This window comes from Schistocerca gregaria, chromosome 3 (genome assembly GCF_023897955.1).
Source record: "Schistocerca gregaria isolate iqSchGreg1 chromosome 3, iqSchGreg1.2, whole genome shotgun sequence".
Lineage (NCBI taxonomy): Eukaryota > Metazoa > Arthropoda > Insecta > Orthoptera > Acrididae > Schistocerca > Schistocerca gregaria.
In genome coordinates this window covers 171046187-171059958 of record NC_064922.1, presented here as the reverse complement: position 1 = coordinate 171059958, position 13772 = coordinate 171046187, and the positions used below count along the sequence as shown (strand labels likewise).

At 39.2% G+C, this 13772-nt stretch overlaps 1 protein-coding gene across 1 annotated transcript in view; it reads right to left on the bottom strand.

Moving 5' to 3' along the window:
• LOC126355067 (glycoprotein-N-acetylgalactosamine 3-beta-galactosyltransferase 1-like) overlaps positions 1-13772 on the bottom strand; it is a 52144-nt gene that overhangs the window by 24204 nt on the left and 14168 nt on the right. Inside the window, exon 2 of the mRNA XM_050005235.1 lies at positions 7656-7813. Coding sequence (XP_049861192.1) covers positions 7656-7813 — 158 coding nt within the window. The remainder of the gene's footprint in view (positions 1-7655; positions 7814-13772) is intronic.

Genomic DNA, 13772 nt, shown 5'->3' with positions numbered 1-13772 from the left:
GTGACACCAATTGACTTCTTCTTTTGGGGGCATGTGAAAAGCCTAGTTTACACGACTCTGGTTGATACTCGTGTTTTTTTTTTGTCATCAGTCTACTGACTGGTTTGATGCGGCCCGCCACGAATTCCTTTCCTGAGTAGCACTTGCAACCTACGTCCTCAATTATTTGCTTGACGTATTCCAATCTCTGTCCTCTACAGTTTTTGCCCTCTACAGCTCCCTCTAGTACCATGGAAGTCATTCCCTCATCTCTTAGCAGATCTCCTATCATCCTGTCCCTTCTCCTTACCAGTGTTTTCCACATATTCCTTTCCTCTCCGATTCTGCGTAGAACCTCCTCATTCCTTACCTTATCAGTCCACCTAATTTTCAACATTCGTCTATAGCACCACATCTCAAATGCTTTGATTCTCTTCTGTTCCAGTTTTCCCACAGTCCATGTTTCATTACCATACAATGCTGTACTCCAGACGTACATCCTAAGAAATTTCTTCCTCAAATTAAGGCTGGTATTTGATATTAGTAGACTTCTCTTGTCCAGAAATGCATTTTTTGCCATAGCGAGTCTGCTTTTGATGTCCTCCTTGCTCCGTCTGTCATTGGTTATTTTACTGCCTAGGTAGCAGAATTCCTTAACTTCATTGACTTCGGGACCATCAATCCTGATGTTAAGTTTCTCATTGTTCTCATTTCTACTACTTCTCATTACCTTCGTCTTTCTCCGATTTACTCTCAGATCATACTGTGTACTCATTAGACTGTTCATTCCGTTCAGCAGATCATTTAATTCTTCTTCACTTTCACTCAGGATAGCAATGTCATCAGCGAATCATATCATTGATATCCTTTCACCTTGTATTTTAATTCAACTCCTGAACCTTTCTTTTATTTTCATCATTGCTTCCTCGATGTACAGATTGAAGAGTAGGGGCGAAAGGCTACAGCCTTGTCTTACACCCTTCTTAATACGAGCACTTCGTTCTTGATCGTCCACTCTTATTATTCCCTCTTGGTTGTTGTACATATTGCATATGACCCGTCTCTCCCTATAGCTTACCCCTACTTTTTTCACAATCTTGAACAGCTTGCACCATTTTATATTGTCGAATGCTTTTTCCAGGTCGACAAATCCTATGAACGTGTCTTGATTTTTCTTTAGCCACGCTTCCATTATTAGGTGCAACGTCAGAATTGCCTCTCTCGTGCCTTTACTTTTCCTAAAGCCAAACTGATCGTCACCTAGCGCATTCTCAATTTTCTTTTCCATTCTTCTGTATATTATTCGTGTAAGCAGCTTCGATGCATGAGCTGTTAAGCTGATTGTGCGATAATTCTCGCACTTGTCAGCTCTTGCCGTCTTCGGAATTGTGTGGATGATGCTTTTCCGAAAGTCAGATTGTATGTCGCCAGACTCATATATTCTACACACCAACGTGAATAATCATTTAGTTGCCACTTCCCCTAATGATTTTAGAAATTCTGATGGAATGTTATCTATCCCTTCTGCCTTATTTGACCGTAAGTCCTCCAAAGCTCTTTTAAATTCCGATTCTAATACTGGATCCCCTATCTCTTCTAAATCGACTCCTGTTTCTTCTTCTATCACATCAGACAAATCTTCACCCTCATAGAGGCTTTCAATGTATTCTTTCCACCTATCTGCTCTCTCCTCTGCATTTAACAGTGGAATTCCCGTTGCACTCTTAATGTTACCACTGTTGCTTTTAATGTCACCAAAGGTTGTTTTGACTTTCCTGTATGCTGAGTCTGTCCTTCCGACAATCATATCTTTTTCACTGTCTTCACAGTTTTCCTGCAGCCATTTTTTCTTAGCTTCCCTGCACTTCCTTTTTATTTCATTCCTCAGCGACTTGTATTTCTGTATTCCTGATTTTCCTGGAACATGTTTGTACTCCCTCCTTTCATCAATCTACTGAAGTATTTCTTCTGTTACCCATGGTTTCTTCGCAGTTACCTTCTTTGTACCTATGTTTTCCTTCCCAACTTCTGTAATGGCGCTTTTTAGAAACGTCCATTCCTCTTCAACTGTGTTGCCTACTGCGCTATTCCTTATTGCTGTATCTATAACGTTAGAGAACTTCAAACGTATCTCGTCATTCCTTAGAACTTCTGTATCCCACTTCTTAGTGTAATGATTCTTCCTGACTAATGTCTTGAACTTCAGCCTACTCTTCATCACTACTATATTGTGATCTGAGTCTATATCTGCTCCTGGGTACGCCTTACAATCCAGTATCTGATTTCGGAATCTCTGTCTGACCATGATGTAATCTAATTGAAATCTTCCCGTATCTCCCGGTCTTTTCCAAGTATACCTCCTCCTCTTGTGATTCTTGAACAGGGTATTCGCTATAACTATCTGAAACTTGTTAGTCTTCCTCCTCTTTCATTCCTTGTCCCAAGCCCATATTCTCCTGTAACCTTTTCTTCTACTCCTTCCCCTACAACTGCATTCCAGTCGCCCATGACTATTAGATTTTCGTCCCCCTTTACATACTGCATTACTGTTTCAATATCCTCACACTCTTTCTCTACCTGTTCATCTTCAGCTTGCGACGCGGCATGTATACCTGAACTATCGTTGTCGTATGGAACTAGTTGTTAGGATTATCTGGGAATGGAAATAATACACTAAACTCCTGAAATTCTTCAGTGTGTAAGACAGTTGATGATGCATCGCTGTACACTCTGTCATGATCATGGTGGTCAACATTTTGAACAATCCCTGCAAGGGAACAGTTCTGCAATTGTTACGTGCTGTGCTATAGACTGACAGAACAGAATGTACTCACGGTGATAAAACTGAATGTGTTTTATCTTCATTAATGTGAAGGTATTTTTACAGAAACAAGGGTGATTGTGGCAACAAACTGAATAAATCATAATTACATTATTACTCTGTAACAAGCTGCCAAAGATGGTGGATACCTTATACCAAAATACTAAGAAGGTTTCCCTGAATGAACTCCGAAAGGTTGTTGGTGGAGTTCTGGTTCACCCTATGTATACGGTGAACAGTAATGGTCCTATATGCCTCCCTTGGGGTAGTTTTTGACTGAAGATCGAACTCTTTAATCCACTCACAACACTGGTCTGATATTCTGTATGACCACCTTTTATTCATTAGTTGACAATGAGGAACTGTACGGGATGCCTTTCAGAAATCATCGAACATGGCAGAAACGTGGGCATTGGTATCTATTGCCCTCTGGGTCTCATGGACAATCGGAATGAGCCGATTTTTCACACTATTGTTGTTTGCTAAATACATATTGATGCCTACAGAGGTGATTTTCAGTCTTGAAAAGGTCATATTATGTAAATGTGTTATCAAATTCTACAACAAGCTGACGTCACTGATACAGGCCTACAGCTGTTTCCTGAAAAAGGAAAAGAACTGCTGATATTTCCAAACACTTAGTACAATTCATACCCCCAGCTACCTAAGGAAGACTGCTGCTTGAAGAAGAGCAAATTCTTTCACATACTTTATGTACAATTGTGTTGGTATTCGATGAGGTACAGTTAGTTGCCTTTCCTTTGCTGAATAATTTTAGTTCATTTTCTATCCTGCGGTCACTTATTTCAATATCCATTATTTTGGCATTTGTACAACAATTAAAAGTAATACCTTCTTTAGTGAAACAATTCTGGAACAAGAAATTTAGCATACTAGTCTTCTCTCTAGTCACTGAATGTTTTGATTGATGGCACTGATCTGTTTGCTGCTTCAATGGCCAAAATTTTACAGGATTATCTGTCAGACTGATAGATAGAATTTGACTTTCAAATTTGTTGAATATGTCATACATGGCTCTCCGTACAGTACTTTAGGTTTCATACAGTTTTTGTTCATCGACAAGGCTTGTCTGCTTTTAAATCTGCAGTGAAGATCTTTCAGTTTGCAAAGTAGTTTTCTAATATGGTTGTAAAGTCACAGTGGGTCGTTCTCACCCCTCACAACTTGTCATGACACATACCTTTCATTGGAATATTGTACCAGGGCAGTAGAATGAAAATCAAACAACCACCACAGTGGGACCACAGAATGATTCAATTCAAAAGTAGTCACCACATACTTTAAGACATATATCCTCCTCCGAGACGAGATGCTCAATTTCTGTTTCATAGAACGTGATCAGCTGCTAATGGATCAACAACTGCACTCACCTTTCCACTTCCTTGTCTGACTGAAACCATTGTCCATGCATGTCTTTCTTCAGGTCGCCAAAAAAATGAAAATCACACAGGGAAAGATTGGGGATGCATGGACGATATTGCAGTGTTTACTAACTAAATTGCTGAAAAGTAGCCTTCATCCGATTGACAGTGTGGGGATGGGCACTATAGCACAGCAGGATAGCAGGATGACTCGGTCTGACAACATTCCTGGGCATTTTCACTTTATGGCATGTGTTGCAGTTTCCAAAAAGTGTCTTCATAATGCTGCACATTGACTGTGGTGCATGCTCAAGGAACTTGACAAGCAGGGGCCCTTGTAGTTAAAGAGGAAGGTTATCATGACCTTACCAGAACTAGTGCGAACAGTTTTGGATTTCTTTGGTGGGGGAGATGTGGGGTGTTTTTACTGTTGGCTTTCTGTTGGTCTGTAGACTGTCAGACAGAATCATCATGTTGCATGATAACACATAGCCCGAAACTGTCAATCAGACGAAGGCTATGCTTCAGCAGTTAGGTTGGGAAACACTAGAACATTTTAGTACAGCCTGGATCTTCCATTGTGCTCTCAGCACAAGCATCAGCATTGGGTGAGCAGTACAGCCATAACAAAAGCCACTCTCAGAATGGAATGCAGTGAGCATGTGTCTGTCGCAGCAGAAGAGTCAACAGCAATGAAATTATAAATGCCAATTGAAATATGTCTCCCAAAGAAAGGTAGGAGTCTGATAATGAAGGCTGATCATAATTGTTTTAGTTACTTGTACTCACCTCAGCAGAGGTGAAAACACACTGGGTAAACTTTTCATACAGTTGACTTTTGCTCATACATTACTGGGGATGAAATACAGACAAGACACCAAAATTTTACTTAAAATTGAGAGCAGAACGATATCTCATTTCATTCTTGAGTTATTGGGTTTTTATATTTGATGGAGGACTACACGCGATGCACTCATTCATGTACTTGTGCATCACGAATCATGTGGTCTTAACAACTGTCACAGCTCATAAATGATTCAAGATATTGAAAAGAGGTTTTCTGCAAATGGTAGCACACACTGAGGCACATATGTTGTACGATAAATACTCACAACTTCTATACTAACTGAAATTTGGAAGTAACTTGTCTGCAGCAGTGAATGGTTGGGGCATCAGCATGCATGCATACATGTCCGTAGCACCGAAAGAAAATCCAAGGTGCTCGCGTATACATGTCTAAAAGCACCTGGGGAATGGTGTAGCAGGACATGTCTATATGTCCACAGTAGTGAAAGGGTTAAAATCTGTTTTTGGCCAACTTTCTGTCTCTATCACTATGTGGATGTTATTATCAGTGAGACTAGGTCTGGGACATTTGTGCAATTGTCTGATACTATATTAATGTTTCCTTTCATTAATCTCTATGACATATGAAATTTGTTTGTATCTTACGCTCTGCATGTAAGTATTTATTATTTATTTTCATTCAACTTTCAGGTACGGTTTCTCCATACATATAAATTTTCAAATGTATTTTGAATACAATGTTAATGCATGTAACAGATTTGTTTTTCCATCTGCCTCTTCCTTTCCTTTCAATGTCTGTCTCTTTCATATTTTTTTGTTTTGTAGTTAAAAAATGAGCAAAGAAAACTGTGTAATACTTCACTATGTATTCGCACTTGGTATTGATGTAATGTGTGAAGAATGTTTGTTTCTGAATTTTAAAGCACTTAATGTACACTCATGTTATTTCATAATATGATTAGCACTTGTTTGTTTAATATTTTATTTATATGCCTATCCATGTTTGATTACAGAGTTGCTTATGTTAATCTGTTGTTAACAGCTCAATCAGTTGCTACAAGACTCAAGCTGGTTATTGTGACTGTAATGTCCAATCCAGTAGTGAATGCTAACCTTTTTGTGTGTTATCTCACATTGAATTGCTCCCTATACATTTCTGTTTTCTTTACTTTGACTGGATGTACCTGAATAGCCACACTGAAATCAGGACAAATTGTGTGTGTGTGTGTGTTAAGAATGATTGCCAGCCTCTGAAAAGATTTCCTGTCCTATGAAGTGGAAATCTCATGCCATCAAAGACATATCCACCAATGAGATGATAATATTAGTATCACGACATATGTAGCAGATCATCTTGAAAAATGGGGGACTTGTGACAAGGATAAATAATAACAAAACAAAAATAAAATAGCTCAACAAGAAATATAAAGAACTGAGGGGCAATTCATCAAGCCAAGCTAAAGTTTTTCGGGCATAAAAACGTGCAGTAAGGGTTGTATGTGGTGTGAACTCAAGAACATCCTGCAGAAGCCTGTTTAGGGAACTAGGGATACTAACTACTACTTCCCAATATATTTATTCCTTGGTGAAATTTGTCATTAAAAATATATCACTTTTTCAAACCAACAGCTCAATTCATGGAATCAATACTAGAAATAAGAATAATCTTCACAAGGATTTAAAGTCACTTAGTCTTGTACAAAAAGGTGTGCATTATTCAGGTACACAAATTTTCAATAACTTGCCAGTAGCCACAAAAAGCTTAACAACCAATGAAATTCAGTTTAAGAGAAGCCTAAAGAATTTATAGGTGGCCAACTCCTTCTACTCCATTGATGAATTTTTCAGTAGAACCAACTGATTTATACAATATAACTTCTGCACAATTTCAGTGCAGTAATGCGTTCATTGTAAATGAGTGAGTGAGTGAGTGAGTGAGAGAGAGAGAGAGAGAGAGAGAGAGAGAGAGAGAGAGTGTGTGTGTGTGTGTGTGTGTGTGTGTACAATCTAACTTCTACACCAGTTCAGTGCAGTAATGTGTTCATTGTAAATAAGTATTTAGTAGTTGTATTACACGTTTATTACCTTATAAATAAATAAACAAGCTTTTATTTTAAATTCAGTGCATTATTATTTTTAAAATGATTCTTTCATATAGTGTTCTTTAAAAAATGACGACCATGCCACTTGGGACCTGTGGTATGGTACATTAGCTTATTTGTTTGAGTTGTAAATATTTGTCATGTATTGTTGTTTTTCTGACATGTTCTACATCCTGGAGGACCTCCTCATTACGGATCATTGGAATGAAAGTAAATCTAATCTAATCTAATCTGAGCCTCACAAGAAGACAAAAGATATCAAAAGGAGAGATTGTATGATAAGAGAACAAATGAAGAGAAATAAATGAAGTGACACATACATAAAAGTCTTCAACTGTTTGGATTGTTGTTGTTGTTATGGTGGTGGTGGTGGATCTCAGTTTACTTCCAGCAATATGAGAATAGTTGTACAAAATCAACAATGTAAGATGTGAAGGAGCATAATGGGATAAAAAAAACTTACAAAAAAAACAGGAAGAATTTTAGTAAAGAAAAGTGGCTATTGCATGACCGATAAGAAGAGAGACTATTGCAAGACCGATATTATTTTAAATTCAATCATACCTCATGAACTGGGAAGACACTCCTTTTCCAATAGCTACCAAGTGTTGAGATCTTCCCTCGGAACAGTAACTGGTTAAAACTGTAACCATGGAATCTTCCTCTCCCTAGGCTATCTCTTGTGTCCTCTGGGGTTATTCCAAGTTCTCCCAGGTGCTTTCCTAAATTAAAAAAAGTTAATATTTATCTACAACAACAGGGTCGAAAGGCATAAAAAACCAAGAAAGAAAATACAGACAAAAGTAATAGTTGGCTTCTGGATGGTTCAAAATACAACAAAATTGCAAAAAACTGCTATTATTATGAATGTTTGTTAGGTGCATTTCATATATTTCACAAGCAAGTAGATAAAAATGTGAACAATACACTGTGGCACACAATTTTAATCTGTCAAAATGTTTCAAAAGAGTGCAAGTTAAACTACAAGTGAATGGCTCATTCTGCTTTTAACAGGTCATTACTGAAGGAATTTCTCCAGGAAAGGTATAAGAAATGTGTTTGTCCTTTCTCAACAGTTAGAAAATATGTTGCAGAATTCAAATGTGCTACAGTATTCTTGAAGAGAACACATTAACAATGAGCTAAAACTGCAACCAAAAATGAAAACATTGACGATGTGCACAATATGGTAATGGGTAGTGGTAGTCATATCAGAACAATATTTTACAAGCAGAATTAACTATATTGGTGGGGAAGAAAAAGGGGTGATGTATATATGGACAGAGAGAGGGAAGAGGAGGAGATGAGCAGAGAGTAGGAAGAGGAGAGGAACAAAGAGAGGTGAGGAGATGGACAGAGACAGAGTGGAGGAGTAGATGGATGAAAGAGAGGGAAAGGAGAGATGGGCAGAGAGAGAGGAGAAAAGGAGATGGGCAGAGAGATGGGAGAGGAGGACAGAGAGACAGAGAGAGAGAGAGATAGAGAGAGAGAGAGAGAGAGAGAGAGAGAGAGAGAGGGGGGGGGGGGGGTAAAATGAGGTTGACAGAGAGGGGGGAAGGAGGAGATGGACAGAGAAAGGATGCAGGTGGAGTTGGACATTGTAAGAAACATACTTCAGGATACAGGACATCATAAACACTGAGTCATGTGAAAGACTAGGTTTTCTTAAGACTGAGAGCTAAGTACTCAGACATTGATTGATACTGAGAGTACTTAAGAGACTTTTAACTTTTAGTATGATTTCACATGCAAGCTTAACGTATATTTAACACATTAACTCATTTGTAAAGCAACCAGAAGTTTGAACTTGATTTATACAGAGGAGTTTGATTCTGTAAGGAATCATGGGTTTACTTGTTAATTATTACCTGGAGAAAAAAAAAGAAGGAAAAAAGAAAAACACTGTGGGTTAAGAACTACCTATATCCCATTGGGGTGAGAATGAAAAGAGGCTGACACTGAACCATAAACTCAGGAACATCCAGTGCAATTTCAACCAAATTCCTTAGGTACATATATGTATATACCATATACAAATACTGTGGGAATAAGATTGCCCACTATCTCTAGGGATGTTATGGAGATGAGAAGCTGTGATATAAAAATGTACAAAAATGACCTGTCAGTATTAATTTCTTACATTTGGGTGTAATATAAAGCATGAAGGTCAGTTCCTCTCTTATGGTGCTGTTCAGTGTGTTAACCAGGTCTGAAGTGAGTGCATAATTTTATCAACTTGTTTTGGGACATAAGATACAGAGGCACGGCTGAATACCACTTTCTCTCTGATATGATATGGTGCAAAACAGCAGAGCATAGAACATACATGTGTGCAGTGCATGTCACATAAAGATATGTTCAACATCTCTACCTAAGTCTCTAGACTGCTTTCTACAAAACCTTGGACACATATTACTTACAATTTGAAAAGAAATACTGTGGGGGTAAAAACCATCAATCTCCCATTGTTGTGGAGGTGATGATGGGGTGACGAATGGGGGGGAGGTTGTGGTGGACAGACATGGAGGGATGAGGAGATGGACAGACAGTGAGAAGGGGGAGGTGGAGACATGTGGTAGATATGTGATATCTGTATCTATCGGCTAAGCAGCAGTTAAAAACCTAGTTATATAATGAAATACTAAAACACAAAATCTTAAGCATCCCTGCAGCAGAAACTGTACAAATGAAATATATTGCATAAGCAACACTTACTACCCAATTTAAGATCGCTTAGAGGGTACGGAGTAATGGTTAATAATGAAAGGGGATAACTACACTATCCTATTACATTACAATGCATGATCATAATGTAATGTTTATATGAGGGCTATGCCCAAAGTTTTTAGCAGAATGTGTGAAAAAAATTTATTTGCAGAAAAACGTCTACAACCTTTTGAAATATTCTCCATTAGCATGTACACATTTTTTCCATTCACTGAAACCACTTAGAAAATGTGTCAGTCCAACCTTCTTTTGAGATGTCACTTAGTGCACTCTCGTACGCTGCAATGGCCTCTTCAGCTGACGAAAACTGCTGCCCTCGAATTTTTTCATTTGTCTTAGAGAACAGAAAGAAGTCACAGGAGGCCAAGTCAGGTGAATAGGGGAGATGGGGTAACACTTCCACTTTTTCCTTCTCCAGAAAGTCCATCGTTCTGGCAGCCCTGTGCGCAGATGCATTGTCGTGATGCAGCAGAAGGTGCCCACTCTTGGACTTTGGATGCTGTGACATCCATGTGGCGATGACTTTTTGGAAGTCAATCGTTAGTGTACCATTCAGCATTGACTGTACGATGTGTGTCCAAGGTCACAGAGGTGAGATGCCTGATATTTGTGAAAAAGTTCCACCATCTTTTTTCCAGAGCTCCGACTTCGTCGAACTTTAGTGGATGGTTCCTCCTCTGGAAAGCACCACACAGAAGACTGTCGCTTCGTTTCAGGGTCATAATGGTAGACCCACATTTCACCACCTGTGACGATATTGTAGGTGTCTTTGGACTTCCCTCCATTGAATTTTCGAACATAAAATGACACCAGTCCACTCTCACCTCCTTTTGGCTTTCTGTCAGGGAATGCGGCACCCAATGGGCACATCTCTTAGTAAGGCTTAAGTGACTATGAACGATGGTCTGTGCAGCTGTTGATCCAATATTTAGGGTCCCTTCAATGTCACAAAATGTAAGATGTGGATCTTCTTTGATCATTTTCCTCACAGCATCAATGTTTTCACGAGTCACAGCTTTTGCTGGCTGACCGGGACGAGGTTCACCTTCAATTGACTGCTGAGGCCTCGAAAACTCGCGAAACCAGTTTCCAACTGTGGCCCTAGAAGGGGAAGCTTCACCACAAACATGCAGCAACGAAGAATGGCATTCTTCGGCACTTCAACCCTTTTTATAATCGTGAAAAATCATGGCGCGAAAGTCGCGGCGCAACAGCTCCATCCAGCACCGTCTCTGACTCAGCACTGCCTGTGCTTTCTTACCAAGCTGTGGGGGGATCACAGCTAACCAGGGGCTGTGCACGCACGTCCCAAGGTCGAAAAACATCGCTCTTTCGAATGAAAACAACCCCATTGTCCTCCGCCTTATGGTTTATGGGCTGCTAATAACTTTCGGCATAGCCCTCGTAGAAGGGAATAATATTGTCAAGCTTTACAGTGTGTGATAGCAATGCCTTGCCATTCTCCTGAGTCAATACATTACGCATCATCAGCGGGGCAGGAGGGGGTTTGCTGACTATGTTTTTCAGGTAGACTAAGAGGGGGACATGAACATGTACATGGCACATAGTAACATGTTTGTGACCTAGAAGTCAGCATTATTTTTGTGTGCAGTGATGACGTACAAAATTGTGTTTCATATTATAAGTTATTTGGAGCACACTGTGAAAATTAAAGAACAATGTAGAATCGGAATCAACCACACGAGACAGTGCAGTGGTTAAGACACTGGCTGCATGTTCAGGTGGATGGAATTTGCTCTGTCCAGCAATCCCAGTTTGGTGGTTCTCCATCTTCATAACATATCACAACTATATTGCAATTTCATTCCACCATTATCTATGTTTTACTTTCTCCCATTTTCTTCTTTTCATCATTCCATCTAAAGCATCTATTAAATGGCCATTGTCTCTTTAGGCACTTTCCTACAGAGTTCTTTTTATTCCTGCCTTCCTCCAAATTCACCAACTCATTTCAGTACTTCTTTCTGTCCAGATTATCTTCTCAAACTTCCTCCACATCTTCCATAAATTTTAAAAATGATATTATGTTGCTTCTAGGTTCTTATGGTTGAAAATGGCACAAATGTTGAAATTGCAATAGTAAAATAAAAACAGCAACAGGTAAAACCAACATTACATCATTTAAAAAAATCTTATTTTATTTCACCTTCCTTCCTTACTAGAAATGCACACACACGTCAAGAAAAAATTTGCATCACCACAATGTGTCGTGCAGGTATGTTGCTACTGGGACTCTTCCTGTGCCGATTGGAAGGTCACCCTTGATACAGTTACCACGAGCACCTCACTCAAATGGACTGCAGCATTTCAGCTGAAAGTAAAGCATCAGTACAGATGCATTAGGATGTCTTTGGACCAGTACAGTCGTGACCAATGATTGGGCACACATCTTCACATTACCTGAAGAAGACTTCTCTACCAGGGAAGATGCTAAATGTTGCATCGGACTCAAAGTGATGAGATGTGGCCATGGAATTGGTTCCAACTGACAGGTGATGTGGATGACTTACATTGTACAGGCTGTCCTTTTTCAACAGGTGCACATAATGATCAATATCTAAGACTTTTGAGTCAAAGAAACCATGGGCTGAGAGCTCTAGAACTGAAATCAGCATGTATTGCATCAAACAATTAGGAGACAATTGCATGCATTACCGACAACCATGGCAAGCACCACGTCACACACACTAGCACCTTGAATTCGATTATATTTGGGCAAGAAATCATGCAGAATGAGCACCCCAGTACTGGTGTCGGGTGTAGTTTACAAAGAAACTCAGATCTGTTTGTATGCTGACAATCATACACAAGGTGTTGCGAGACAATTGAGGAATATCAAATGCATCGAGCACTGTGCAACAAGTTGGCGGTGGAGTAATGTTCGGGCATGGCATTATATGGGGCCACTGTACACCTCTCATAGTTACTGAGAAAGTTGTGTTAGTTACACTTTTTATAACTCAAGAACGGCTGGACCGATGGCTGAAAACTGGTGGAGAGGTAGCTTAGAACCAGGAGACGGACATACGATACTTTTTATCCCGTTTGACCGCTATAAAACATGGTATAACAAAAACGCATCTGGCATGGAATAACAAAATGCAAATTTCAGCTAAATGTCACTACAAAACGTTGTATAACAAAAACGCATCTGACATGGAATAACAAAATGCAAATGACAGGTAAACGTCTATGGTTAAGTATCAATATATATCATTCGAATGCACAATGGCGCATAAACGTGCATTAGAGGCACTTAACCAAACACTGAAAGACCTACGCAATGACTCGAGATGTTTTGGAGGAGCAATGATTTTACAGCCTGGCAATTTCTGCCAAACACTGCCAGTACTTCCAAGATCAACGGCTGCAGACGAAATAAATGCTTGCCTCAAATCATCAAATCTATGGTGCTATGTGAATAAACTTCACCTGACAACAAACATGAGAGTTACATTGCTTAATGATGCATCTGCTGAAGATTTCTCTGAGCAATTGCTGACTATTGGTAATGGTCGAGTACCTGTCGAAGAATTGACTGGATTGATTTCATTTCCTCACAATTTCTGTACCTTTGTCTCATTGAAAAATGAACTTATCAAAAAAGTATTCCCAAACATCATTACTAACTACAAATGTAATGAATGGTTGAGTGAGCAAGCAATTTTAGCGGCTAAGAATAAAGATGTAGACGACCTAAACTACACAAATTAGAATGAGATCATTGATAAAATGCTTTCATTCAAATCTATTGAATTTGTAACAAATGAAGATTAAGCCACCAACTATCCAATTGAATTTTTAAACTCCTTGGAGTTGCCTGGCTTACCACCGCACAATTTATGCCTATAAGTTGGTTCCATAGTAATCATGCTTTGAAACACAAACCAACCAAAACTGTTCAATGGTATGTATTTGGTGGTAAGTAAATTG